This window comes from Pan paniscus, chromosome 22 (genome assembly GCF_029289425.2).
Source record: "Pan paniscus chromosome 22, NHGRI_mPanPan1-v2.0_pri, whole genome shotgun sequence".
In the NCBI taxonomy this organism is placed as follows: Eukaryota; Metazoa; Chordata; class Mammalia; order Primates; family Hominidae; genus Pan; species Pan paniscus.
In genome coordinates this window covers 10,624,199-10,651,769 of record NC_073271.2, presented here as the reverse complement: position 1 = coordinate 10,651,769, position 27,571 = coordinate 10,624,199, and the positions used below count along the sequence as shown (strand labels likewise).

General features: G+C 35.4%; 1 protein-coding gene across 11 annotated transcripts in view; it reads left to right on the top strand.

Annotated features, from left to right (window-relative positions):
• LIPI (lipase I) overlaps window positions 1–27,571 on the top strand; it is a 112,268-nt gene that overhangs the window by 41,357 nt on the left and 43,340 nt on the right. For 6 of the 11 annotated variants that reach the window (XM_055105345.2, XM_003819184.6, XM_055105350.2 and 3 more), the window contains 4 exons: window positions 8,361–8,450; window positions 9,434–9,601; window positions 11,300–11,404; window positions 21,863–21,974. In XM_055105345.2, the coding sequence (XP_054961320.1) occupies window positions 8,361–8,450; window positions 9,434–9,601; window positions 11,300–11,404; window positions 21,863–21,974 (475 nt within the window). The remainder of the gene's footprint in view (window positions 1–8,360; window positions 8,451–9,433; window positions 9,602–11,299; window positions 11,405–21,862; window positions 21,975–27,571) is intronic. The other 5 variants (XM_055105352.2, XM_055105351.2, XM_055105347.2 and 2 more) reach the window with 1 other exon arrangement.

Here is a 27,571-nt window from a genome sequence, read left to right as displayed (position 1 = left end):
GTAATCCGAGCACTTTGGGAGGCCGAGGCGGGGAATCACGAGGTCAGGAGTTCGAGACCAGCCTGGCTGGCATGGTGAAAGCCCATCTCTGCTAAAAATACCAAAAATTAGCTGGGCATGGTGGCATGCACCTTTAGTCCCAGCTACTTGGGAGGCTGAGGCAGGAGAATTGCTTAAACCCGGTAGGCAGAGATCACAGCGAGCGGAGATCATGCCATTGCACTCCAGCCTGCGCGACAGAGCCAGACTCCATTTCGAAAAAATAAAATAAAATAAAATAAAATAAAATAAAATAAAATAAACAACAGATGATTTTATTTAAAAAAAATGATGGGTTAGCGATTAGGGGACAGAGAGACACTTGTGGCTGGGTAAGGGCACACTGGGAGCTCCTAGGTGCTATTTCTTTACATTAGTGTGGTAGCCCCATGGCTGTTTGCTTTATAATAATTAATTAGCCTATAGATTTATGTTTAATGTTCTTTTTCTGCGTGTGTCTTATATTTTACAATAAAAGGAAAATTAAAAAGTCATAGCTGCTCTCCCCACCCTTCTTGAAACCGAGAGAATGAATGATCTAAGCAGACCAAGCTGCCCCCTACCGCATCTGATAAAAGGGAAATGACATGCCTGAATCAAGGGCTGCTTCTAAGTTAATGACAAATTTCTTTTATACCCCCTGATTCCTAAGCAGTCCTGTTGGTTTGAATCTCCTTCAGTGGCAGATTGGAGAAAATGACAGTTCCAAACTGGAAACCCCTAGTCTTGGAACTCCATGTCGAGTTCATATATGAGGAAATTTCACAAATCTCTGACACTGTTAAATTTTTTTCTTGTTTTAAAAACTTTTTGGTCTTATTTAGGAAGCATGCCCTTCCTTGCGTAAATTTCACAGGCTAAGAAGATGATGGGATTTTAAGACAGACTGGCTAGCATACCCTTGCCATTGTCCCAATCAAGTCATATATATGCTTTCCTGAATTCTAGGGACCTGTCATGAAGTCATCTACATTGTCCTTTGTCTTTCCTTACCCATTAAATAGTGCTCTTCTCCCCCCTCTCCAGCCTCAGTGTACATGCCCAGTGTTCTCATGTGCTACTAACAACTCATTAGAGGTTCTGTTACATCCTAGAACTAAGTCAAGTTGCAGCATCTAAACCCTTACTGTCAGAACCATCTATTTATCTTTGTTTTATGCTAAATCTATTACTGATGTCTTTCATGAGTTCACTGTGTTGTAGGAAATCTTTTGTGCCCCAGATTAAAGCATTGTTATCTTATTTAGCAACACAATTTTGTATCAAATCACAGTCCTGAGTATTCTGAGCTTGCTAGCCCTTTTCATTGTTAAGGCTTCTCTGAGTTATATGCTGGTAATGGGCTCAGAATCTGTACATTCACCAGTGGTCCAATGATCTACAGGGCTACATAAATCCTTGAATCAAAGCTATGTGTTTCATGTCACTCTGACTCAAACTGCTCCAGCCAAGGCAGCTTAGTTGTTAGATTTTTTCCAGTTAGTGAATCCAGCACCAGCAGGTCTTAGAAATTATGACCAAAAGTGAAAGCAAATCATCACACTGATCGAAAAGGATCTGTAGGACTTGGCTTCCTTTGCTCCGAAGCTCCCTCTTACACATTAGACTTCAGCCACGCTGGCTTCTTCGCCGAGCGTATTCACACAAATATCCACTGGGGTCACCGCCTCACATCCTTCACATTTGTGCTCCACTCCAACTTCTTCAAGTGGCAAATTCCTAAACCAAATAACTTAAACATGCAACTACCACCCTCACTAGACCCTTCCTGTCCTCTTGTTCTACTTAACTGTTCTCCATAGCACTTATTATTATTTCACATACTCTGTATTTACTTGTTTATTATGGTTTCCTTCCACTATAAAGTATTTTTGACTGCAAGGAATTTTGCTCTATTTCTTTTTTCTTTTTTTTTATTTTATTATTATTATACTTTAAGTTTTAGGGTACATGTGCACAATGTGCAGGTTAGTTACATATGTATACATGTGCCATGCTGGTGTGCTGCACCCATTAACTGATCATTTAGCATTAGGTATATCTCCTAGTGCTATCCCTCCCCCCTTCCCCCACCCCACAACAGTCCCCAGAGTGTGATGTTCCCCTTCTTGTGTCCATGTGTTCTCATTGTTCAATTCCCACCTATGAGTGAGAATATGCGGTGTTTGGTTTTTTGTTCTTGCGATAGTTTACCGAGAATGATGATTTCCAATTTCATCCATGTCCCTACAAAGGACATGAACTCATCATTTTTTATGGCTGCATAGTATTTCATGGTGTATATGTGCCATATTTTCTTAATCCAGTCTATCATTGTTGGACATTTGGGTTGGTTCCAAGTCTTTGCTATTGTGAATAGTGCCGCAATAAACATACGTGTGCATGTGTCTTTAAGCAGCATGATTTATAGTCCTTTGGGTATATACCCAGTAATGGGATTGCTGGGTCAAATGCTATTTCTAGTTCTAGGTACCTGAGGAATCGCCACACTGACTTCCACAATGGTTGAACTAGTTTACAGTCCCACCAACAGTGTAAAAGTGTTCCTATTTCTCCACATCCTCTCCAGCACCTGTTGTTTCCTGACTTTTTAATGATTGCCATTCTAACTGGTGTGAGATGGTATCTCATTGTGGTTTTGATTTGCATTTCTCTGATGGCCAGTGATGGTGAGCATTTTTTCATGTGTTTTTTGGCTGCATAGGTGTCTTCTTTTGAGAAGTGTCTGTTCATGTCCTTCGCCCATTTTTTGATGGGGTTGTTTGTTTTTTTCTTGTAAATTTGTTTGAGTTCATTGTAGATTCTGGATATTAGCCCTTTGTCAGATGAGTAGGTTGTGAAAATTTTCTCCCATTTTGTAGGTTGCCTGTTCACTCTGATGGTAGTTTCTTTTGCTGTGCAGAAGCTCTTTAGTTTAATTATATCACATTTGTCAATTTTGGCTTTTGTTGCCATTGCTTTTGGTGTTTTAGACATGAAGTCCTTGCCCATGCCTATGTCCTGAATGGTATTGCCTAGGTTTTCTTCTAGGGTTTTTATGGTTTTAGGTCTAATGTTTAAGTCTTTAATCCGTCTTGAATTAATTTTTGTATAAGGTGTAAGGAAGGGATCCAGTTTCAGCTTTCTACATATGGCTAGCCAGTTTTCCCAGCATCATTTATTAAATAGGGAATCCTTTCCCCATTGCTTGTTTTTCTCAGGTTTGTCAAAGATCAGATAGTTGTAGATATGCGGCAGTATTTCTGAGGGCTCTGTTCTGTTCCATTGATCTATATCTCTGTTTTGGTACCAGTACCATGCTGTTTTGGTTACTGTAGCCTTGTAGTATAGTTTGAAGTCAGGTAGGGTGATGCCTCCAGCTTTGTTCTTTTGGCTTAGGATTGACTTGGTGATGCGGGCTCTTTTTTGGTTCCATATGAACTTTAAAGTAGTTTTTTCCAATTCTGTGAAGAAAGTCATTGGTAGCTTGATGGGGATGGCATTGAATCTATAAATTACCTTGGGCAGTATGGCCATTTTCACGATATTGATTCTTCCTACCCATGAGCATGGAATGTTCTTCCATTTCTTTGTATCCTCTTTTATTTCATTGAGCAGTGGTTTGTAGTTCTTCTTGAAGAGGTCCTTCATGTCCCTTGTAAGTTGGATTCCTAGGTATTTTATTCTCTTTGAAGCAATTGTGAATGGGAGTTCACTCATGATTTGGCTCTCTGTTTGTCTGTTATTGGTGTATAAGAATGCTTGTGATTTTTGTACATTGATTTTGTATCCTGAGACTTTGCTGAAGTTGCTTATCAGCTTAAGGAGATTTTGGGCTGAGAAAATGGGGTTTTCTAGATATACAATCATGTCATCTGCAAACAGGGACAATTTGACTTTCTCTTTTCCTAACTGAATACCCTTTATTTCCTTCTCCTGCCTAATTGCCCTGGCCAGAACTTCCAACACTATGTTGAATAGGAGTGGTGAGAGAGGGCATCCCTGTCTTGTGCCAGTTTTCAAAGGGAATGCTTCCAGTTTTTGCCCATTCAGTATGATATTGGCTGTGGGCTTATCATAGATAGCTCTTATTATTTTGAGATACGTCCCATCAATACCTAATTTATTGAGAGTTTTTAGTATGAAGGTTGTTGAATTTTTTCAAAAAACTTTTCTGCATCTGTTGAGATAATCATGTGGTTTTTGTCTTTGGTTCTGTTTATATGCTGGATTACATTTATTGATTTGCGTATATTGAACCAGCCTTGCATGCCAGGGATGAAACCCACTTGGTCATGGTGGATAAGCTTCTTGATGTGCTGCTGGATTCGGTTTGCCAGTATTTTATTGAGGATTTTTGCATCAATGTTCATCAAGGATATTGGTCTAAAATTCTCTTTTTTGGTTGTGTCTCTGCCCGGTTTTGGTATCAGTATGATGCTGGCCTCATAAAATGAGTTAGGGAGGATTCCCTCTTTTTCTATTGATTGGAATAGTTTCAGAAGGAATGGTACCGGTTCCTCCTTGTACTTCTGGTAGAATTCGGCTGTGAATCCATCTGATCCTGGACTCTTTTTGGTTGGTAAGCTATTGATTATTGCCACAACTTCAGAGCCTGTTATTGGTTTATTCAGAGATTCAACTTCTTCTTTGTTTAGTCTTGGGAGGGTGTATGTGTTGAGGAATTTATCCATTTCTTCTAGATTTTCTAGTTTATTTGTGTCGAGGTGTTTGTAGTATTCTCTGATGGTAGTTTGTATTTCTGTGGGATGGGTGGTGATATCCCCTTTTTCATTTTTTATTGCATCTATTTGATTCTTCTCTCTTTTCTTCTTTATTAGTCTTGCTAGCGGTCTATCAGTTTTGTTGATCCTTTCAGAAAACCAGCTCCTGGATTCATTAATTTTTTGAAGGGTTTTTTGTGTCTCTATTTCCTTCAGTTCTGCTCTGATTTTAGTTATTTCTTGCCTTCTGCTAGCTTTTGAATGTGTTTGCTGTTGCTTTTCTAGTTCTTTTAATTGTGATGTTAGGGTGTCAATTTTGGATCTTTCCTGCTTTCTCTAGTGGGCATTTAGTGCTATAAATTTCCCTCTACACACTGCTTTGAATGTGTCCCAGGGATTCTGGTATGTTGTGTCTTTGTTCTCATTGGTTTCAAACAACATCTTTATTTCTGCCTTCATTTCGTTATGTACCCAGTAGTCATTCAGGAGCAGATTGTTCAGTTTCCATGTAGTTGAATGGTTTTGAGTGATTTTCTTAATCCTGAGTTCTAGTTTGATTGCACTGTGGTCTGAGAGACAGTTTGTTATAATTTCTGTTCTTTTACATTTGCTGAGGAGAGATTTACTTCCAACTATGTGGTCAATTTTGGAATAGGTGTGGTGTGGTGCTGAAAAAAATGTATATTCTGTTGATTTGGGGTGGAGAGTTCTGTAGATGTCTATTAGGTCCACTTGGTGCAGAGCTGAGTTCAATTCCTGGGTATCCTTGTTAACTTTCTGTCTCGTTGATCTGTCTAATGTTGACAGTGGGGTGTTAAAGTCTCCCATTATTAATGTGTGGGAGTCTAAGTCTCTTTTTAGGTCACTCAGGACTTGCTTTATGAATCTGGATGCTCCTTATTGGGTGGATATACATTTAGGATAGTTAGCTCTTCTTGTTGAATTGATCCCTTTACCATTATGTAATGGCCTTCTTTGTCTCTTTTGATCTTTGTTGGTTTAAAGTCTGTTTTATCAGAGACTAGGATTGCAACCCCTGCCTTTTTTTGTTTTCCATTTGCTTGGTAGATCTTCCTCCATCCTTTTATTTTGAGCCTATGTGTGTCTCTGCACTTGAGATGGGTTTCGTGAATACAGCACACTGATGGGTCTTGACTCTTTATCCAATTTGCCAGTCTGTGTCTTTTAATTGGAGCATTTAGTCCATTTACATTTAAAGTTAATATTGTTATGTGTGAATTTGATCCTGTCATTATGTTAGCTGGTTATTTTGCTTGTTAGTTGATGCAGTTTCTTCCTAGCCTCAATGGTCTTTACAATTTGGCATGATTTTGCAGTGGTTGGTACCGGTTGTTCCTTTCCATGTTTAGTGCTTCCTTCACGAGCTCTTTTAGGGCATGCCTGGTGGTGACAAAAATCTCTCAGCATTTGCTTGTCTGTAAAGTATTTTACTTCTCCTTCAGTTATGAAGCTTAGTTTGGCTGGATATGAAATTCTGGGTTGAAAATTCTTTTCTTTCAGAATGTTGAATATCGGCCCCCACTCTCCCCTGGCTTGTAGAGTTTCTGCCGAGAGATCCGCTGTTAGTCTGATGGGCTTCCCTTTGTGGGTAACCCGACCTTTCTCTCTGGCTGCCCTTAACATTTTTTCCTTCATTTCAACTTTGGTGAATCTGACAATTGTGTGTCTTGGAGTTGCTCTTCTCGAGGAGTATCTTTGTGGTGTTCTCTGTATTTCTTGAATCTGAATGTTGGCCTGCCTTGCTAGATTGGGGAAGTCCTCCTGGATAATATCTTGCAGAGTGTTTTCCAACTTGGTTCCATTCTCCCCATCACTTTCAGGTACACCAATCAGATGTAGATTTGGTCTTTTCACATAGTCCCATATTTCTTGGAGGCTTTGTTGATTTCTTTTTATTCTTTTTTCTCTAAACTTCCCTTCTTGCTTCATTTCATTCATTTCATCTTCCATCACTGATACCCTTTCTTCCAGTTGATCGCATCGGCCCCTGAGTCTTCTGCATTCTTCACGTAGTTCTCGAGCCTTGGCTTTCAGCTCCATTAGCTCCTTTAAGCACTTCCCTGTATTGGTTATTCTAGTTATACATTCATCTAAATTTTTTTCAAAGTTTTCAACTTCTTTGCCTTTGGTTTGAATGTCCTCCCATAGTTCAGAGTAATTTGATCGTCTGAAGCCTTCTTCTCTCAGCTCGTCAAAGTCATTCTCCGGCCAGCTTTGTTCCATTGTTGGTGAGGAACTGCGTTCCTTTGGAGGAGGAGAGGTGCTCTGCTTTTTAGAGTTTCCAGTTTTTCTGCTCTGTTTTTTCCCCATTTTTGTGGTTTCATCTACTTTTGGTCTTTGATGATGGTGATGTACAGATGGGTTTTTGGTGTGGATGTCCTTTCTGTTTGTTAGTTTTCCTTCTAACAGACAGGACCCTCAGCTGCAGGTCTGTTGGAGTTTGCTAGAGGTCCACTCCAGACTCTGTTTGCCTGGGTATCAGCAGTGGTGGCTGCAGAACAGTGGATTTTTGTGAACTGCGAATGCTGCTGTCTGATCATTCCTCTGGAAGTTTTGTCTCAGAGGAGTACCCGGCTGTGTGAGGTGTCTGTCTGCCCCTACTGGGGGGTGCCTCCCAGTTAGGCTGCTTGGAGGTCAGGGGTCAGGGACCCATTTGAGGAGACAGTCTGCCCGTTCTCAGATCTCCAGCTGCATGCTGGAAGAACCACTGCTCTCTTCAAAGCTGTCAGACAGGGACATTTAAGTCTGCAGAGGTTACTGCTGTCTTTTTGTTTATCTGTGCCCTGCCCCCAGAGGTGGAGCCTACAGAGGCAGGCAGGCCTCCTTGAGCTGTGGTAGGCTCCACCCACTTCAAGCTTCCCAGCTGCTTGCTGGGCAATTGCAGGCACCCCTCCCCTAGCCTTGCTGCCACCTTGCAGTTTGATCTCAGACTGCTGTGCTAGCCATTAGTGAGACTCCGTGGGCGTAGGACCCTCCGAGCCATGTGCAGAATATAATCTCCTGGTGGGCCGTTTTTTAAGCCCATCGCAGAAGCACAGTATTAGGGTGGGAGTGACCCGATTTTCCAGGTGCCATCTGTCACCCTTTCTTTGACTAGGAAAGGGAACTCCCTGATCCCTTGTGCTTCCCGAGTAAGGCAATGCCTCACCCTGCTTCGGCTTGCACACGGTGCGCTGCACCCACTTTCCTGCGCCCACTGTCTGGCACTCCCTAGTGAGATGAACCCGGTACCTCAGATGGAAATGCTGATATCACCCGCCTTCTGCATCACTCACACTGGGAGCTGAAGACCGGAGCTCTTCCTATTCAGCCATCTTGGCTGCCCTCTCTATTTCTTTTTTCACTTATGCGGTCATACCACAAAAAACTGTGACTGACTGATAGTAAACTGCTGACTGGCAAATATATTAAATTAATGAAATATACTTTTCATGAAGGAATTATAGAAGAAAAACTTATCTTCATAAAAACAGCACTTATTTTCAATTCTAATATTTAAAGAGTAACTTCCAATGGATTTTATAGGCTATTTTGTTTTATGCAAGATACTCACCTGATTATATACATGTTGTGATTCTTGGGTGCCTTTCTTCTCAGGTTTAGGCATTCAAGAGCCCTTGGGACATATAGATTTTTATCCAAATGGAGGAAATAAACAACCTGGCTGTCCTAAATCAATTTTCTCAGGTATACTGACAGTATTTTTGAATGAATTACATAATATTCGAAATGATGAAAGAAAATAACTTACTTTTCCCCTCTTAATCTGTAGGCAGTGTTTTGATTTCATCATCATTGCCCATGACTCAGGAGAGTTATTGGTTAACAATGGTTTAATTTGACCATGCTTAGTTCATAAAGGTTACCAGTAGACATCCATTAGGTCATGGATGAGACCTCTTATATTATATTTTTAATAATTTTATTTCATCATTTTAAACATTAGGAGAAGTCATAAGTCATTGAGGAAGCACATGTAGCTCAAGTATCATATAATACAACTTTGATCTCAGGATTTAATCTTAACCATCACCATATTACTGTACAAAGACAATTTTAAAAACTCTTGACACTTGATTGTTCTGTACATAAAGATAGCTGAGCAACTTCCCCAGGTCTGGAATTTGGCTCACATCAGAGCCATTGCAAGAAATGTTCTTAGGTCCACAACGGCAACTGGTCAAATAACACGTGACCAAAGGCCACTGTAGCTAAAGAAGTTTGGTGAAAAGGAGGAGGATGTGCAAGGTTGGAAAAGCGGTTGGAAAAGAAAAGGAAGGTAATAAAGTTTTAAGGTCAGCTGGTTTCATGGTCATCTTTGTCATTAGGTGGAAATGTTAGGAGTGCAGGATTAGAAGGAAAAGATGTGTACACTAGTTATTAAGTATAGTAGCACTGTGTAGAGCTTGTGAAACACTGAAATGAAACATTTTTGCTGTGTTAATTATTACTTTAAAAATTTATTATAAATCTCATGCAAAAGACGCACTAAATTTAAGTTTTCATTGGTACTATTTGTTTAGTGGTTTGACATAAAACTGTTTATTATAGTCAGTAATATTCATAAGGTACATAGTATTTAGCAAAACTTCATCTTTACTTTGTTTTTAAATGTACTTGAACATGGCTTAATACATCTACAGTTCTTTGTTTTTTTTTTAACCCTTAAGGAATTCAATTCATTAAATGCAACCACCAGAGAGCAGTTCACTTGTTCATGGCATCTTTAGAAACAAACTGCAATTTTATTTCATTTCCTTGTCGTTCATACAAAGATTACAAGACTAGCTTATGTGTGGACTGTGACTGTTTTAAGGAAAAATCATGTCCTCGGCTGGGTAAGAGAGATTATTATAGTTACTATCATTCTTATTGAATATGAATAACATAATCATTAGTATTTTCTGCTGGAAGCTAAACTGTGCACTCTGTTTACTTGTTAATACATGACCATTTTATGGAAAAATCATCTGTAGAGATGTGGTACAGAGTAAATATTTCATTTCCTACTAAACATTTTTAATATATTTAAAGAGAAGAACATGATCAACTGCCTTTTTATGTTCAGTGTAGTGGGCAGATTAGATGGCTTTATAATGATCCTTGTTCCTGATGTACAAAAATATCTAACTATCATCCAACTATATTTTCACTTAAATAAAGAAACTTGCACAGTCTTGGCAACACTGAGGTTTTTTGTTTTTTTTTTTTTGAGGTTTTAGGAACAAGTGAAGAGGTGTGAGCCATGGTTAGCTTCTCATTTGCTATCACCAAGTAGACATGAAACATGGTTCACACCTTCTAAATGGATAAACCTGCTAAGAGCAGTTAAGTGCTGCTACTTCTGATAACTAAAACCTGCCAATAGGAAATTATAGAGAAAAAAATCCACATAAAAATATAATATTGGAACTGGAAAGAATTTCAGAGGCTGTTTGCTCAGGGTTTTTCAAAAAGAGCACCAGATCCAAGCATGCCATGAGCATGTAAACATCTGGTCAGTATCATGGCAGAATTCCCCAGAGATGTTTCCAAAGCCAAAGGGGTTCAAGGTAGTGATTACAAAGGCTAAATTAAACCAAATGCTGAAGCAGGATCAGCACACACTGAGAACATCCTAGGAGGGGTATGCACTGTTCAGGCATTGCCAATTTGATTTTTCTCATAGACCTTTCTGGCTATAAGACATCATGTGGGATTAGTTTTCTTCAGACCTCCTGTTGTGGATTGCTTTTCTGGCCCCATCCTTCTTCCATGTAATGAGAAATTGTAACCCAGAGTGAATATATAAATTACATAAAGGCATAAGTTAGAACTTGAGTAAAACCTCTGAATTCTTAATTTACTATTCTTTCTACCATATTCAAATCTCAAATTTGGAGGTAGCAATGTGGGAACAAAGAAATACATGAGGCATATGAAATATATATTAATATAAAGTTTATTTTATAAGTAATTTTTATCAATATATCAATATATTATATATAATAAATATTTTATATGTGCACATATGTATCTGAAATATGTGTATTATATGCACAACATACAGTACATGTAAAGTATACCTATACTACATATATATAATATATATAATGTATACACATGCATGCCATATCTGTATGTATTATACATATTGGAGAATTAGGGAGCTATACTCATGGAGCTGTATTGTATGTTTAAGTTTTATGTAGTCAATTTACTCTGCTGAATTTATTAGAAAGAATTACAGGTAAAATTCTGAATTTATAACAGTAAAACTTCTACAAATGGACTATAGCCATACGGATGGAGTATGCTAAGCTCTGATAAGATTTTCAGGGAGCAGATTTATTTGCGAATCCTGAATTTAAGAGTTGTTATTGTAATTAAAATAAATGGAATGCTACATTATTTGAAAAAATGCTTTTTAAGTTATCAAAATCCATGATGATCATTATGATGATTATACGCACTGATCTTTTAGTTACTTTAGTGATTTGACATTTTTGTTATTTGATGGAAATCCAATTTCTAATGTTCTATTTCTCAAATCTCAGGTTATCAAGCCAAGCTATTTAAAGATGTTTTAAAAGAAAGGATGGAAGGAAGACCTCTTAGGACCACTGCGTTTTTGGATACAAGTGGCACATATCCATTCTGTAGTAAGTTATTAACAATTTTAACAAATAAACAAATTTTTAGTTTTTTTTTTGCACTAATCTACATTTGATTCAAAGTGTTCTTTGCACCCACTCAAATTCCATCATGTTCTTTCAGGCAAATTTAAAATTTGCTATAGCCAGTGGGACAAATTCAACTAAGGACTTGATCTTTTTTTAGATAAAATGGAGAGACGCTTGGGTAATATTTTCCCAAAGAAATAATCAAGGTTGCATTCCTTCATCCTAAATTTGCATATTGCCCTTTTCACCTGTAGAGTTATTTTGGCATGTAACATATTAAGGAGCCTATGATATCTATCTATCTATCTATCTATCTATCTATATATATATATATACAGTCTGAACACCCATTATTAATAAAACTAGATTATTAACATATAAATATAAAAAAGGACAAGAAAATAGTAATCCTCATAATACATTTAGAGTTAGATAAGAGGAGAAAACTTGTAGAAGAAGAGAATCTCATAGAAATATAATAAAAATTAGATTTATAAGGAAGTATTAAAGAAAGCAAAATTATTCTGTTTGGAAATGAAAAACTGGAAGTGGTTGTAAATAAAATGAGTCCTTTTTATGTGAAGAATCTTATGGAGGAAGTTTTGAATTACTGTCATTAATTTTGATTACTGAGAGATAAGTACTTAAAATAGATTCTCATAAAATATTTTAGGTCAGTCATTTTTAATGTCTTCCAGTCACAGTCACTGCCAACTTCAATATATTATTCTTCAAACATTAGTGATGTGTCCTGTCAAACAGAATTGGGGCTGTCCATTTTTCAAATTAAAAATTTTATTGAGTTAATTTTAGATTTACATGTAGAAGTAAGAAATAATACACAGAGATACTGTATATACTTTAGTTTCCTTGAATGATAAACATTTTGCAGTGCCATAGAGTAGTAGCAGGATATTGACATTGATACAATGCACCCATCTTAATCAGATTTTCCTATACACTTGCCTGTGTGTGTGGCTATATGTGTATTTGGCTCCATACAAAATAGTCATATTTATAGGGCTCTGTATCTACCACCACAATGAAGCTGCTGAACAGTTCATCACCACAAGGAATCCTTGTGTTGTGCCTTTATAACTACATACCCCACCCCCCCGCCTGTTGGTTTCCAATCCCTGGTATCCATTCACACATTTCTAGAACTTTGTTATTTCAAGATTGCTATATAAAGAGAATCATCCAGCATGTGATCTTTTTAATTGGCTTATTTTTTCACTCAGCATAGTTCCCTGGAGGTTCATCCATGTAGCATGTATCAGTGATTCACTATACTTTTAGTGGCTGAGTAGTATTCGATAGTAATATATCCAGAGATATGATATATATATCAATACATATCGATCTATCTATCTATCAATAGGGGTAGAGATATGCTCCTATGGGATACTACTCATCAACTAAAAGTATAGTGAATCATTGATACATGCTACAGGGATGAACCTCCAGGGAACTATGCTGAGTGAAATAATATATCTATATATCTATAAATAGAGAAATACATATATCTATATGTTATATATCTATATTATATTTAATAATATATGTTATATGTAATTATATATAATAATGTATATATTATATATTAATATATAATATATCTATATCTATATATTATAGATATCTATATATTAGATCTATTTCTATATATAATAGCTATATATCTATATATAATATATATTGATATTATACTCATGTATATATAATATACATATATAACATAGATATTATATGTCATGTATAATAGATATTACCTATATTACTATATATTATATATAACTATATATTACATATATATCTATAGGGATATATAGATACCATTTATGGAATATACATATACATTTACATAGATACAGGATGTACCACCATTTGTTTAACCAATCACCTGTTGAAGAGCATCTGGGATGTTTTTAGGTTTTGGCTATGACAAATAAAGCTGCTTGAATATAGTGTATAAGTTTTTGTGTGACTATGTCTTCATTTATCTGTCATAAATTCCCAGGAGTGTTATTGCTGGGACAGAAACTAATTGCACATTTAGCTTTGAAAAAATTTAACATTTTTTTGGAGTGACTGTACCACTTTACATTATCCCAATTAAAATATAAGTGATCTAATTTTTCTGATTTTTTTCAGAATTTGGTGGTGTCATTATTTTAAAAATTCTTACGCATTCTGACAGGCATACAGTGATGCTTCAGTGGTTTTAGTATTCTTTGCCCTGATGGATGATTATATTGACTATTTCTTCTACTTATCATCTTTGGCAAAATGTGTATTCATGTCTTTTGGACATTTTTCAGTTGGGCTTTTTTTTAAGCTGTTGACTTTTGATAATTCTTTATATAATTTCTAAACTAGTCCTTGTCAATATTTGATCTACAAATATTTTCATACAGTTTGTAACTTGTCTTTTTATCTGTTTCACAAAAGCATGGGCAGAGAAAAAGTGATTAGTTTTGATGAGGAGTAATTGATCATTATTTTAGGTATGTATCACGCTTTAGGTGTCAAGTCTAAGAACTCTGTGTTGAGCCCTAGGTCCTGAGGGTTTTCTCCTATAATTTTTTCTAAAAATAATAGTTCTATGTGTTACATTTACATCTGAAATCCATTTCTATTTAGTTTTTTTATAGCTCCAGCATCATTTGTTGATAGGTTCTCTTTAATTAAGTGCTTTTGCATCTTTGTCAACAATTGGTTAAAATATATCTCTGTAGATAGAGATATATAATATAGATATCAATATATACTGATATGTTTATTGACATATGTTTGTACCTATTTGTGTTGGGTCTGTATTTTGATATGTATATTTTTTCATTTATGTATGTGTTCATTTCTTTTTCTAGTACCATATATCATTTAATTAATGTAGCTATATAGTAAGCATTAATATCAAGTAGACTGATTATTTCCTCTTTATTCTTCTTTGTCATGATTATTTTAGATCTTCTAGTGTATGTACATTTCAATATAAATTTTAGGATAACGTTGTCTATATTTGCAAAAATTTGTCTGAGGTTTCAACAGAAATTACATTAAACACATCTTTCAATTTGGGGAGAGCTGATATCTTTACCATGCTGAATATTCTAATTCATGAATATGATATGTCTTTCCATATACTTTGATTCTTTGATTTCTTCAGTCAGCATTTTACAAGTTTCAACATACAGATCCTGTGCATCTTTTGTTGTGTGTATACCACATATTCATTTTGGGGAGTAATTGTAAAATGTATTTCTAAATTTTGGTATCTCCACATTCAATGTTGGTATATAGAAATGAGATCGCATCTTTTGTGTTGAATTTGTTTCCTGGGAACTTGCTGAATTCATTTATTGTTTCTAGGTTAAAACAATAGATTCATTGGAATTTTCTATGTAAGCAATTATGTTTTCTGCAAATAAGAATGCTTTTATTTCTTCTATTACAATCTGTGTGCATTTAATTTTTTTAAATCTACTTACTGCCATGGCTAGAACTTCCAATGCTATTTTGAATAATAGTGGTAAGCACAGATACCTTTGCCTTAGAGAAAAGAAAAATGTAATCTTTTGCCATTAAAGTGTGATGTGACTTATAGTTTTTTTTGTAGATACACTATAAAATTGAGTTAGTTCCCCTCTATTCCTAACTTGCCAAGAATTTTACCTCATAAATATGTGTTGGATTTTGCCATATGCTTTTTATGCATAATTGATATGATCATATAATTTTTTTCTTTAGTTTGTTGATATGTTGAACTACATTAATTGATTCTAGAATGTTGAACAAGCTTTGCATTCCAGTAATAAATTCTACTTGGGCTTAGTGCGTATTTTTAAATACACTGTTGAATTTCATTTGTTAATATTTTGTTGAGAATTTTTCTAAGTTCATAAGAGGTATTTGTTAGTAGTGTTCCTTTCTTATTGTCTTTGTCTGGTTTTGGCATAACAGTAATAGCGTATTCGTACTACTATAATAATACAACGTCATAAAAAAGTGGGCAAGTTTTCCCTTCTCTATTGTCTGTTCTGGAAGAGATTGTGCAAGATTTGTGTTAATTCTTTAAATGTTTGGCAGAATTTTCCAGTGAAACCATTTGGGTCTGGAGACTTTTTTGGGAGGAAGTTTTTACTACAAATTTAATTTATTTAATAATTTTAAGACTATTTGGATTATCTATTTCAGCTTGGTTGAGGTTTTGTAGTTTGTGGTTTTTGGGGAATTGGTCCTTTTTTATAAGGTGTTGAATTATGAACAGTAGGTTTTTAAAATTTATCTTTTTAATGATTGCATTATCTTTGGTAATGCCTTTTGTTTTATTCCTAACAGTGATTTGTGTCTTGATTCTTTTTATTTTGTCTGTCTTGCTAGACAAAATGGTTTATCGATTTTATTGGTTTTTATTCAAGAATCAGATTTTTGTTTAATTTTCTATCATGTTCTGTTATTAAATTTCATTAATTTCTGCTTTGTTCTCTCTATATATATTTCTACACACACATATATATTTTTGTATATATTATATATATAAATATATATATTTCTACACACACATATTTTCTTCTACTCTATTTGGGTTTATTTTGTTCTTTTTCTATTTTCTTGAGGCAGAAACTTAAATTATTGGCCTCAGATATTTCTTCATTTCTAATGTAATCATTTAGTCTGTGAAATTTCCTCTCAGTACTGCCTGAGCTGTGTCTCATGTGTTTTGATATGTTGTATCTTTTTTATTCTGTTCTATGTATTTTTTAGAGAACTCTTCTTTGACCATGGGTTATTTATAAGCACGCTGTTTAATTTCCACAGTTTAGAAATTTTCCTGTTGTCTGTTACTGACCTTTAGATTAATTTTATTATGGCTAGAAATCAAACTCTGTATAAATTTTTTAACAACGTCCTGAGGTATTTTAGTAGTCAAGCATTGATCTCTTTAGGCTCATGCTTCATGGGTAATGGCAATACATGTGTATTCTGCTTTTATGGGTATAAAGTAATATTTTGTTGGTTGATCTCAGACATCATCAAGTCATTACAGCATCAACTTAAAGTAAAAAATCTCTAAACTCAACAGATACAAAGTTCTAAATCTTGTTGTCTAATTCATGTAAATCAGATTTGGCTAAAGCTCTAGATATAAGTACTTGGACATAATTTTTCTTCATCTGTGAACCTGTGAATCTCAGGAATCAAATTACCTCCCCCTCAAATACAGTGATGAGACAGGGATACGATACCAGTTATATGCATTCTTGTTCAAAGAGAAGAAAAGTAGAAGAAAAACAGAGTCAACACTCCATGCAATTTTTAAATTCAGCCAGGCAAGCTCCATCTGATTTAAAGGCCAGGAATAATTCTCTGTGGTTCATGGCTCTGCTCCCGGGGTTCATGGCTTTGCATGTTGGTCTCTTAGAGTCCTTCTCTCTCTCTTTCACCCCCTTCTTCTTTAAATGTAGAAATGGTAGGATATGTTTGCATCTGAGTAGTTTTTTCATCTTGTTTCTTGTTTGTAGACATTTTCCAGGCCTTAAGACTTTTTCTCATTTTATACTCTGTTGCTTTTAGTCCAAGTTGGCACTATTTATACCACTATAACGTTCTCCAAAGCCTGGTGGATCTCCGTATATGTCACAGAGAGTCATTCTATTAAAAAAGAGACTCCTCCATATTTTTTCTAGACAATCCTGCCTCTGGTTATTGGCCTCTGCCAAGATGGCTAAAGGAATCTGTGAGTCATGTGCTTAATATTTTCAAAGACCCTTTTGTGTGACTAAATGCTCTGATTTTTAAAATCTTTCTGAGGGAAAAGGTTGTGCCAGCTACACCCTCAGCTTTTTCTCTAGAGCTTCATTTCCCATTGATAAATTTCTTAACATGGGTATCTTAGTAAACTTGCTAGGCTGAGGATTTCCCAAATCAGCAGTCAGGATTCTTTTTAATTTAACGGTTTCATCTCAATTTCTGTCTTTCCTCACACAATTCACGATGAGCACCAAGGAGAAATCTGGCCACACTTTCAACCCCTGTCTTATAAATCCCCTTGGTTGAATTTCCAATTTCTTCATTTACAATTTCTGCTTTCCACATAAATTGCAGTACATAATTCCACTAAGCTACCTGCCACGATGTAGTGAGGATTCTTTTTCTACCAGTTTCCAATAATATATTTCTAATTTCCATTTGAGTCCTCAACGACGGCAAGATTAACATCCTTATTCATTCCATTAGACATCCATATTTCTCACCAACAGCCTTTTTGCAATGTGTATTTTCTCTGCCATGTTCCTTATTTCCTCCTGTGTCCTTACTAGCACATTTCTAGTTAGTTGAATAAACTAACAATTTATTCAAGGAAATCTAGGTTTTCCTATTAGGTTCCTAAAAATTTTTCCAGCTTCTTCTCATTTCTAATTTAGAAGCCACTTTTCCACTTGTATATGTTTTTTATAGCTATATCACATTATTTGTGTCAAAATGTGTATTGATTTTCTATAACTACACTAACAAATTACCACAAATTTGGTGGCTTCAAACAACACAAATATATTATCTTAAAGTTCGGTAGTCCAGAAGTCTAATACAGATGTCACTGTGCTAAAGTCAAGGTGTTAGCAGGTGCATTCCTTTCTGGAGGCTCAGGGGAGAATATACTTTCTTAACTTTTCCAGCTCTAGAAATTGTTCATATTCGTTGGCTGTGGACTTTTCATTCACATTAGTGGGCTGAGTCTTCATATTATATCATTTTGACCCTTTTTCTGCACGACATCTCTGTTTCTCTGATTCTCCTCTTTTGTCTTCCTCTTCCTCTTTTAAGGCCCCTTGTGATTACATTGGGTCCACCTAGATAATTCAATAAAATGTCACTATTTTAAGAACAGCTGGTTAGCAACTCTAATTTTATTTGCAATCTTAATTATCCTTTGGTATATAAGATAACATACTTGTAGGTTCCAGGGATTAGGACAAGGATATATTTGGGGAGGCCTACAACAATTACAATATGCATACATTATTTATCACTGTTTAATGATTCCAACATTTAACCATTTCAAGTAAAATGTGGAAACCTCACTTCCATGTAGGCCCCTTTACATTCCCCACTTTTAATTATCATGATTTTGAATATTAGATTGTGTAAAAATTTTTGTTTCATTCCTTAACATTTACAAAATCAATGAGAAAAAAGATAACCTATTGTATGTACCCATATTTATTCTCTTCTCATTGTTCATTCTTTCTTCATAATGATTCATGATTATTTCATTAATTCCTTTCTGTATGAAGAAATTACTTCTGACTATCTCTAAGGATAATTCTGCTAGTGAGATTTGTTTTTTACTGTTTCTTTGTCTGACAATGTCTCTATTTCCCCTTCATTCTCAAAGGACAGTTTTGTTGGATGTAAGATTTGAGGTTGGCAGTATTTTCTTTCAGCACTTGAAAAATGTTATATTTTCTTTTGACCTCCATGACTTTCAGATGTGAAATCCATTATGATTCAAACTGGTGTTCTCCTGTAGGTAATGCATCATTTCTTTCTGGCTGCTTTCAAGACTTTTATTTCTTTGTTTTTACTTTTGCAGCTTTATTATGATGTCTCTTGGTTAGAATTTCATGAGGTTTATTATATTTCAGGTTCACTTAGCTTTTTCAATCTGTGTTTATTTTTTTCACCAAATTTAGAAAGTTTCCAGGCATCATGTCACAGCCCCACACTCTCTTCTCTTTCTGACACTCTAATAGCAGAAATATTACATCTTTTATTATAGTCCCACAGTTCCCTGACGCTTTGTTCATTTATTTTTCTCCATCTTTTTCTCTCTGTCATTAAGATTGATTGGCCCTTAAGTTCACTGATTTCTTCTTTTATTATCTCTACTCACTATTGAGTATATTATGTGAGTTTTGTATCTGCAATTGTATTTTTTGTTTCTGTAATTTTGGAAGTCCAATGCACTATTCATTGCACGATGGAGCCACCTTTGTTTCTGTAACTTCATTTTTTCTTTTACAACTTTTTTCTTTGCTAAGGTTTTATTTTTTCTCATTTTTTCAAGAGACATGTTAACTTTGAATCATTATTGTGATGGCTCCTTTAAAATAAATGTCAGATAATCTCAGCATCTAATTTATCTCAGGGTTAGCATCAGGTAATTTTCTTAACAATGTTGTGATTTTCTTTGTTCTTGGTGTTATGGGCAATTTTTGATCATATCTTGGACATTGTATCTCTTGTGTCAAAATCTGAGATCTATTTAAAACTTTTATTTTAGTGGGCAGTTCCTCTGTTTAGGTGTTGGCTTTAGATATTCCAAGGCCGTGATTTTTAGATGCGTAAAACTTTTGGGACATCATATTTTCTCAGCGACTAACTTATTTTTTTGCTTTTTATGCATTTATACATGAATATGGATCTTGCTTCACAGACTATTTTATCAGACTCTGTCACAGCTACAAGTTGCCTCAGAGAGCCTTAGAATCTTTATTCCTCTTTTCTATCTTCAATATTATATCCTGTAGTGTTTTCCTTCCATTTCTCATTTAATAATACATATTAATTATAAATAGTATCATCAAATACTTCCTTATATTTACCAATTTCAGTTTTCTACATTTTGTCTTATCCCCTCCTTCAACTCCTTCCTTCTGGGTTTAACGTTTTCCTTGCTGAAGTATATCCTAGTAGTAGCTTTTCAATAGTAGTCTTTCTCAGTCTTTTTCTTTTTTTGTCTTTCCTGAAAATGTCCTTATCCTTCTCTCAGTCAGAAATGAAAAGATAGTTTAGGACAGAATTCTATATTGAAAGTTTATATGCTCAGCACATTGAAAATACGACTTCTCTTGTTTTCAGATACACTTTTTTTCATTTATCTTCTATCTAATTTTTCTGTGAAGATAATCTATCATTTCATCAGACTGAATGTATTCATTGATTTATTTTTTTATATTGTTATTTTCCAGTCTCAATGGTTTGTCAAGTCTGGATTAAAAATTAATAAAAAAAAAACCTATTTGTGCTACTTCAAAATAGAGATTCATGTCTATCTTTGATATAAAAAACTCTCAGAAATCAGCTCTTCTTCAAAGTTCCCCTTCAGAGCAAGTCAGATTTTCTTTTTTCAGAACCATATTACCACAATCCTGAAGCATTTTAATGTAAATTTGTGGGGGTCTTTCAACATATAAATAGTGTAAACTTAAATTTCATGTTTTCTGGAGTTTTATTTAATCTCAAGAAACAATTTATGTTTTCACGTAAGACCCAGACTGAAAAAATAGGAAGAATTTTCCTAGTTCCTCTTTCAATGATGGGTCAGGGAATTTCAATTATGAGGTTTATGGCTCTGTGCAGGGACCTCCATTTCAGCTTTGTCCTTTAGCATCATTTCTCCTGTTCCTGCATGGAGGTTGACACTTCAGCCTCCATCTTCATGCTACAACAGGCTCTGAAGTCCCAGAGGGGTCCAGGGCTTCAGTTCTTCTGGCCTTGGCTTTAATTTCTCTTTGTTTCTGCTTTCTGACACTTCGCCTTCCTTCTTCAGAGCTTGGTTGCATATTGAAACATGGATTGTACACCTAGCATTTCCATGTATTTATAGTGGGAGGGTGGCTTAATCTGTAACATCTCAATATTCTATGCTGTCAGAAATAATCTGAGCAAGTCTGAATGCCCATTTTTATGGGCAAGGTGAATCAAAGTACTTTGCCTAAGGCCGTGAAGTAACTTCAAAGTGAGAAGTGTTTCCTTATACCTCTTGTGTCAGAAATGGGGAAAATCCAATTATAAATCCGTTCTGTTCTAGAAGGGGGATGCACAAAACTTGGGATAACTCCTGTAGTCAAAATTTCCTGTACAGGCCTGGCAATATATAGAAGTGAGTTCAGCATCCTTTCCTGTGCAAGATATACTCTACCAAAGTTTAGTAAAGGCAATTTGAATAAGAACTGCTATGACCTTACCTTATATATATATTCACAGTCATTCTGGAACAGCCAGTGAAATTAGGACTTACGTTTGCCAAGCAATAGCTGGTACTATTAATCAGATAATTAAGAAATCTTACCATATTCACCTTAGATCTGCTATTGAAAAGTAAAAGTTGCTTAATTGGCCTAATTTCTGAGAAGTTTTGTTTTTCAGACAAGCCAGTATTTAGGATCTATTTGTTCAATACTTCACCATACGCATTACTGGCTGGCAGGCTTTTTCATCTCTCATGTTTAAGAGTAGTCAAAAATTGACAAACAAAAGGTAAAATATATTACCCATTTACCAAATGAGTCCTCTCAATAATATTATTTGCATATGTAATATGAGCCTAGATTACATATCTATCTATACATACACATATATATCTGAATATGTACCAAAACCAAAAATTAAAAAATAATGTGAGTTGTATTCTATATTTTTATTTTGTAGCCTATTATTTTGTTCTCAGTATAATTGTTCCAGATAAAACTATGATGGATGGCTCGTTTTCATTTAAATTATTAAATCAGCTTGGAATGATTGAAGAGCCAAGGCTTTATGAGTAAGTAAAATTTACTATTTTCTTCTCTCATATATTCAATGTTTGCTTTCTTCAGTATCCCATCCAACAGATAATTTAAATAGTGTAGTTTATTTTTAATCTAGAGAGTCTTAAAATGTTAAATATTAAAAGGATCTCATATGTTATATTCTAATTCCTTTATTTTACAGAGAAAGATAACATATGTTAAAGAGGCTCCCTTACTCTAAACAACTAGTGACTTTAAAAGTTCTAAGCGTATCAGGAGATGGAGACCATCCTGGCTAACATGGTGAAACCCTGTCTCTACTAAAAATTCAGAAAATTAGCTGGGCATGGTGGCACGCGCCTGTAGTCCCAGCTACTCAGGAGGCTGAGGCAAGAGAATTGCTTGAACCCAGGAGGTGGAGGTTGCAGTGAGCTGAGATTGCACCGCTGCCCTCCAGCCTGGGTGACAGAGCAAGACTCCATCTCAAATAAATAAATAAATAAATAAATAAATAAATAAAATAAGTTAAAGAGTAAAAGACGACTTTGTGTCTTTCTCTCTCTTATGACTCTCATTGGAATGTTTTTCCTAACCATATTGCCTTCTAATTCCCTCCAGTTTTCAGCTAATATCATGTTCACAGTGATGTGAATAAACGTTTAGTGACTTCTTTAAATAGAGTGACACAATTTTAGTGTTTCAGAGAACTATTCCCACCTACAAGGCTCCCAAACAATAGGGGAGGGTTTTGTTTTTTTCTCAATCTTTTATTTAACTTTTTATGTATGTACATATGTATGGGCAAGTGTGTATACATATTTTAAGGTTATATAATTATATAAAAGTGCTCTTGGCTTGAGCTTGTTGAATATATATTTCTGTGTTTAATAAATTCTTAAACTAGAAAATTATTTTTTTCTTAAATAAAAGAATGATATAAACGGGCACACTACCATATAGTTGTGGTTTCCAACCTGCTGTGCTAGACTTCTAACTAGCCATTAAATGATGAAACGATTTTCAAAAGGCTCACAGGCACCATATCTAGTGATTAAAAGAAATATAAAAGTGTATTTTGTTGTGGATAGACAGAGCAATTTGGCTTAAGTTTTGACTGGTTATTGAACACATTAGGGTTTCAGGAAGCATGGTTGGTATTTCCAACATTTACTGCTGTCACAGTATAGGTAGTTACAGTACATAAATTAACTAATTAACTAAATTAATGTGCGATGGACCTTGGACCTGAGTACATAGTGACATCTAAACTCTGTGAGCCAGGAGAAAGTCCCTGACTACTTATTTATTTGCACATTCACAAACAATGGCAGTGAAAGTATTTAATGTTACAGTATTATTAGCACAGGTAAAATCTGAAACAATATTAAAATATAAAAAGTAGCCATAGCTCATAATAGTAGGTAAACCTTTCAAACATTGGAATCCACAAAGAAAATAATGATAAGTTCACCATAACGAACATATAAAATACCTGTGTACTGAAGTAACATAAAAACCATTCCATCAAGGGATGCCATGATTATCCTTAGAGATAGTACCCTGGGTTACAAGTCCAGCAAAATGTTTAAAATTTTGGATAAACATATGTTTAATATTAGATTGTATAAATGTAATTTTCTTAAAGTTAATAAAGACATTGCAGATGATTTAACAGTTGTATAGAACTGGTAGTGAAAGAGTAACAATTATCCGTTTTCCTTTCCCTTTTTAAACTAACCTTCAGTCACCCAAAGAAGATAAAAGAAATTAAACAAAAATTCCAATCCAAATTCTTGACTTTCGTCAAGACCCATCTTTTATTGAGAGAAACTTTTCAGCCCTTTTCACCTAATTTTGAACACTGAATGTTCTAAAATAATAATCAATATTATTCCATAATTGTTCATTACTTTAAATTGCTTACAATTGTATTTATGTATGTATATACATACACATTCACACATGATCTATTATTTATTCTTAACAAAAACAGGATTTTTGGCTATTAAATTGATTCAATTGCTTATTCAAATTATTCAGCATCAAACTTATTCAGGCATTTCTCAAAATAATGGGGATCCAAACTGACACAGACAGTATTTTGTTCTCAAGAAAGTCACAGAATACTGGAGACTCATGCATAATTGTAGCTTTTAGTAAAATGTTTTATAAAAGAAGATCACTTAATGTACTGTTGGAGCCCAGAGAAGAATCAAGGAAGTATTTGAAAGCAAGGCAATACAGTCAGGGAACAGAAAGCATGTATCAAAAACCTAGAGATAGGAGAGTACCTGATATGGTTTGGCTGTTTGTCCCCACCCAAATCTCACCTTGAATTGTAGTAATCCCCACGTGTCAAGGATTGGACCAGGTTGAGATAATTGAATCATGGGAGTGGTTTCCCCCATACTATTCTTGTTGGTTCTGTAGGTTGCAGAAGACAAGAATTGAGGTTTGGGAACCTCCACCTAGATTTCAGAGGGTGTGTGGAAATGCCTGGAGCTCCAAGTGGAAATCTGGTGCAGGGGCAGAGCCCTCATGGAGAACCTCTGCTAGGGCAGTGTGGAAAGGAAATGTGGGATTGGAGCCCTATACAGAGTTCCCACTGGGGCACTGCCTCGTGGAGCTGTGAAAAAAAGGCTACATTCCTCCAGACTCTAGATTGGTAGATCCACTGACAGCTTGCACCATGCACCTGGAAAACCGGCAGACACCCAACGCTAGCCATGAAAGCAGCTGGAAGAGGGGCGGTACCCTGCAAAGCCACAGGGGTGGAGCTGCCCAAAGCTATGGGAGCTCACCTCTTGCATCAGCGTGTCCTGAATGTGAGACATGAGTTAAAGGGGATCATTTTGGAACTTTAGGGTTTAATGACTGCCCTATTGGATTTCAGACTTGGATGGGGCCTGTAGCCCCTTTGTTTTGGCCAATTGCTCTCATTTGGAATGGGTGTATTTACTCAATGCTTGTACCCCCATTGTATCTAGGAAGTAACTAACTTGCTTTTGATTTTACAGGCTCATAGGTGGAAGGGACTAACCTTGTCTCAAATGAGACTTTGGACTTGGACTTTTGGGTGAATATTGGAATGAGTTAAGACTTTGGGGGACTGTTGGAAGGGCATAATTGTGTTTTGAAATGTGAGAACATGAGATTTGGGAAGGCCAGGGGTGGAATGATTTGGTTTAACTCTGTGTTCCTACCGAAGTCTCACCTTGAATTGTAATAATCCCCACCTGTCAAGGGCGGGACCAGGTGGAGATAATTGAATCACAGGGGTGGTTTCCCCCATATTATTCTCTTGATAGAGAGTAAGTTCTCAAGAGATCTGATGGTTTTATATGGGGCTTCTCTATTTGCTCGATTCTCATTCTTCTCTCTCCTGCCACCATATGAAGTAGGTCATGTTGCTTTCCCTTCTGCCATGTTTGTAAGTTTCCTCTTCCTGAGGCCTCCTCAGCAATGCAGACCTGTTGAGTCAGTTGAACCTCTTTTCTTTATAAATTACCAAGTCTTGGGTATTTCTCCATAGCCACATGAGAACAGACTAATACAGTATCTAAATTCAAAAACTGCACATGAACACAGGCCTAGAACAGATGTTTCAAATTTGTTCAGAAGGCAAAGAAACTGTTGGTCTTGAGTTAATTTACAAACATTATATTCTCTGTGGAACAGCATGAAATAGTGATTAATTTTATTCAGATACTTGGATTAGTTAGTGCATTGTTGTGAAGGAATATAAAATATGGGAACATATACGCATGTGTTATAATCTGTCCACCTAATCTTGGCTAATGGGTTTACTGTTTTTCTGTTAATAATTATTTGCTAATACAGTCATTCATCATTTAACAATGGGAATATCCTCTGAGAAATGCATATTTAGGTGATTCTGTCATTGCTTGGACATTATAGAGTCCAAACTTAGATGGTATAGCCTGCAACACACGTAGGCTATATGGAGTGTAGCATAGGTTTATAACCTAAAAGCAATAAGTTACAAACCTGTACAGCATGCTACAGTATTGAATACTGGAGGCAATTGTAACACAATGGTAAATATTTGTCTATGTAAAAATATCTAAGCATAGAAAAAGGTACAGTGAAAATATAGTGTCATAATCTTATGGGACCACTGTCATATATTCAGTCCTTTGTTGACAAAAAAATCATTGTGCAGCACATGAGTATACATTTAATTAATTATGTTTTGGGATTTTAATTGTCTTTAAGATGGCACAGGAGTCAAAGAATTTTAAATGATCTTTTATTTTCCTTTTTAAAATGGAAACAGGAATATTTACTCACTGTAGAAAATGTATAATATTATATAATAGAAAATAGGGATCACCTGTAATTATACCATCCAGGAATACCTACACTTTGCATTTGGTTTATAATCATTCTTCCTCTTCCTCCTTCTTGTACATGCCCCTATGTGCAGACATATGATTTTTTTTATTTAGCAAAATTAGGATCTGATTGAAATGTGTTCTGCATCCTGATTTTTATACTGAATGTTATTTTTTCTATACTATTAATGATTCATTGGACCAGATATATTAATATGCCAATATAGGATGTTAAATGGGAAATATCAATATTGGATATTCAGGATAGAAAGATGGCCCAGACATATGAGTAATGGAGAGATTAGAGGGAGCAAGCCATGAGATAGGAGGCTACAGAAGTAGTTACTGCGATAATTCATATGAAAGATAACATGAGCCTGGATCCAAATCAGTGGGAACAAAAAAACAGGGTAAGGGAGATTCCAGAGGTTTTGGGGCTTTAGAATAGACGTGTTGTGTGTTTGCATGGTTAATTGAATAAGTGAACGTTAAGGAAAGAAACCAATCTAGAGTGACTTCAAGTTTTGAGCTTTGTGACTATTTAAAAAGTATAATGCTATTATACTGAGCTAAAAGATACATGGAGACAATCCAATTTAATCCATTCATTACAAATTCTTGAGTTCTTCTATAGACCCGGATCTGTGCTAGGAATAGGGGATACAATTCTGGACAAATTAAATGTCTGCTCTTATGTAAATTAGATGTCTATAGCAGATAGATTTTAAGTTAATAATAAAAATAAAACAATGATGTCCATCATTCTACTATTCAAACAATTTTTAATGAGTTATCTACACAGAGCCAGGCACTGTGTTAAGTGCTGGGGATACTGTGGTGAGAAAATCAGTCATGGTCTTACTTTCATTAAGCTTGTAGCATAATGAGACATATAAGGATAGTCAAATAATTATAAAATTATATAAGTAAAATCTGTTCATAAAAAAATGTCTTGACATAAATCATAATGTATATAGAAAATTAAAATAGGGGATGTCAATTAGTGGGGTGACTAAAAGTTTCTCTATTGATGCTTATATTAGTCAAGTCCTAAATGGTGAACAGGAGTCATTGCCCTACTGCATTCCAGGCAGAAGGACCAATAAATACAGAAAATCTGAAGCATAGAGAAGCATGACCCACTTCAGGAGCTGAAGGCAGTTTAGTGTGTTTAAGAATAAAGGCTGGGGCTGGGCATCGTGGCTCACGCTTGTAATCTCAGCACTGTGGTAGTCCAAGGTGGGTGGATCACAAGGTCAGGAGTTCGAGGCCAG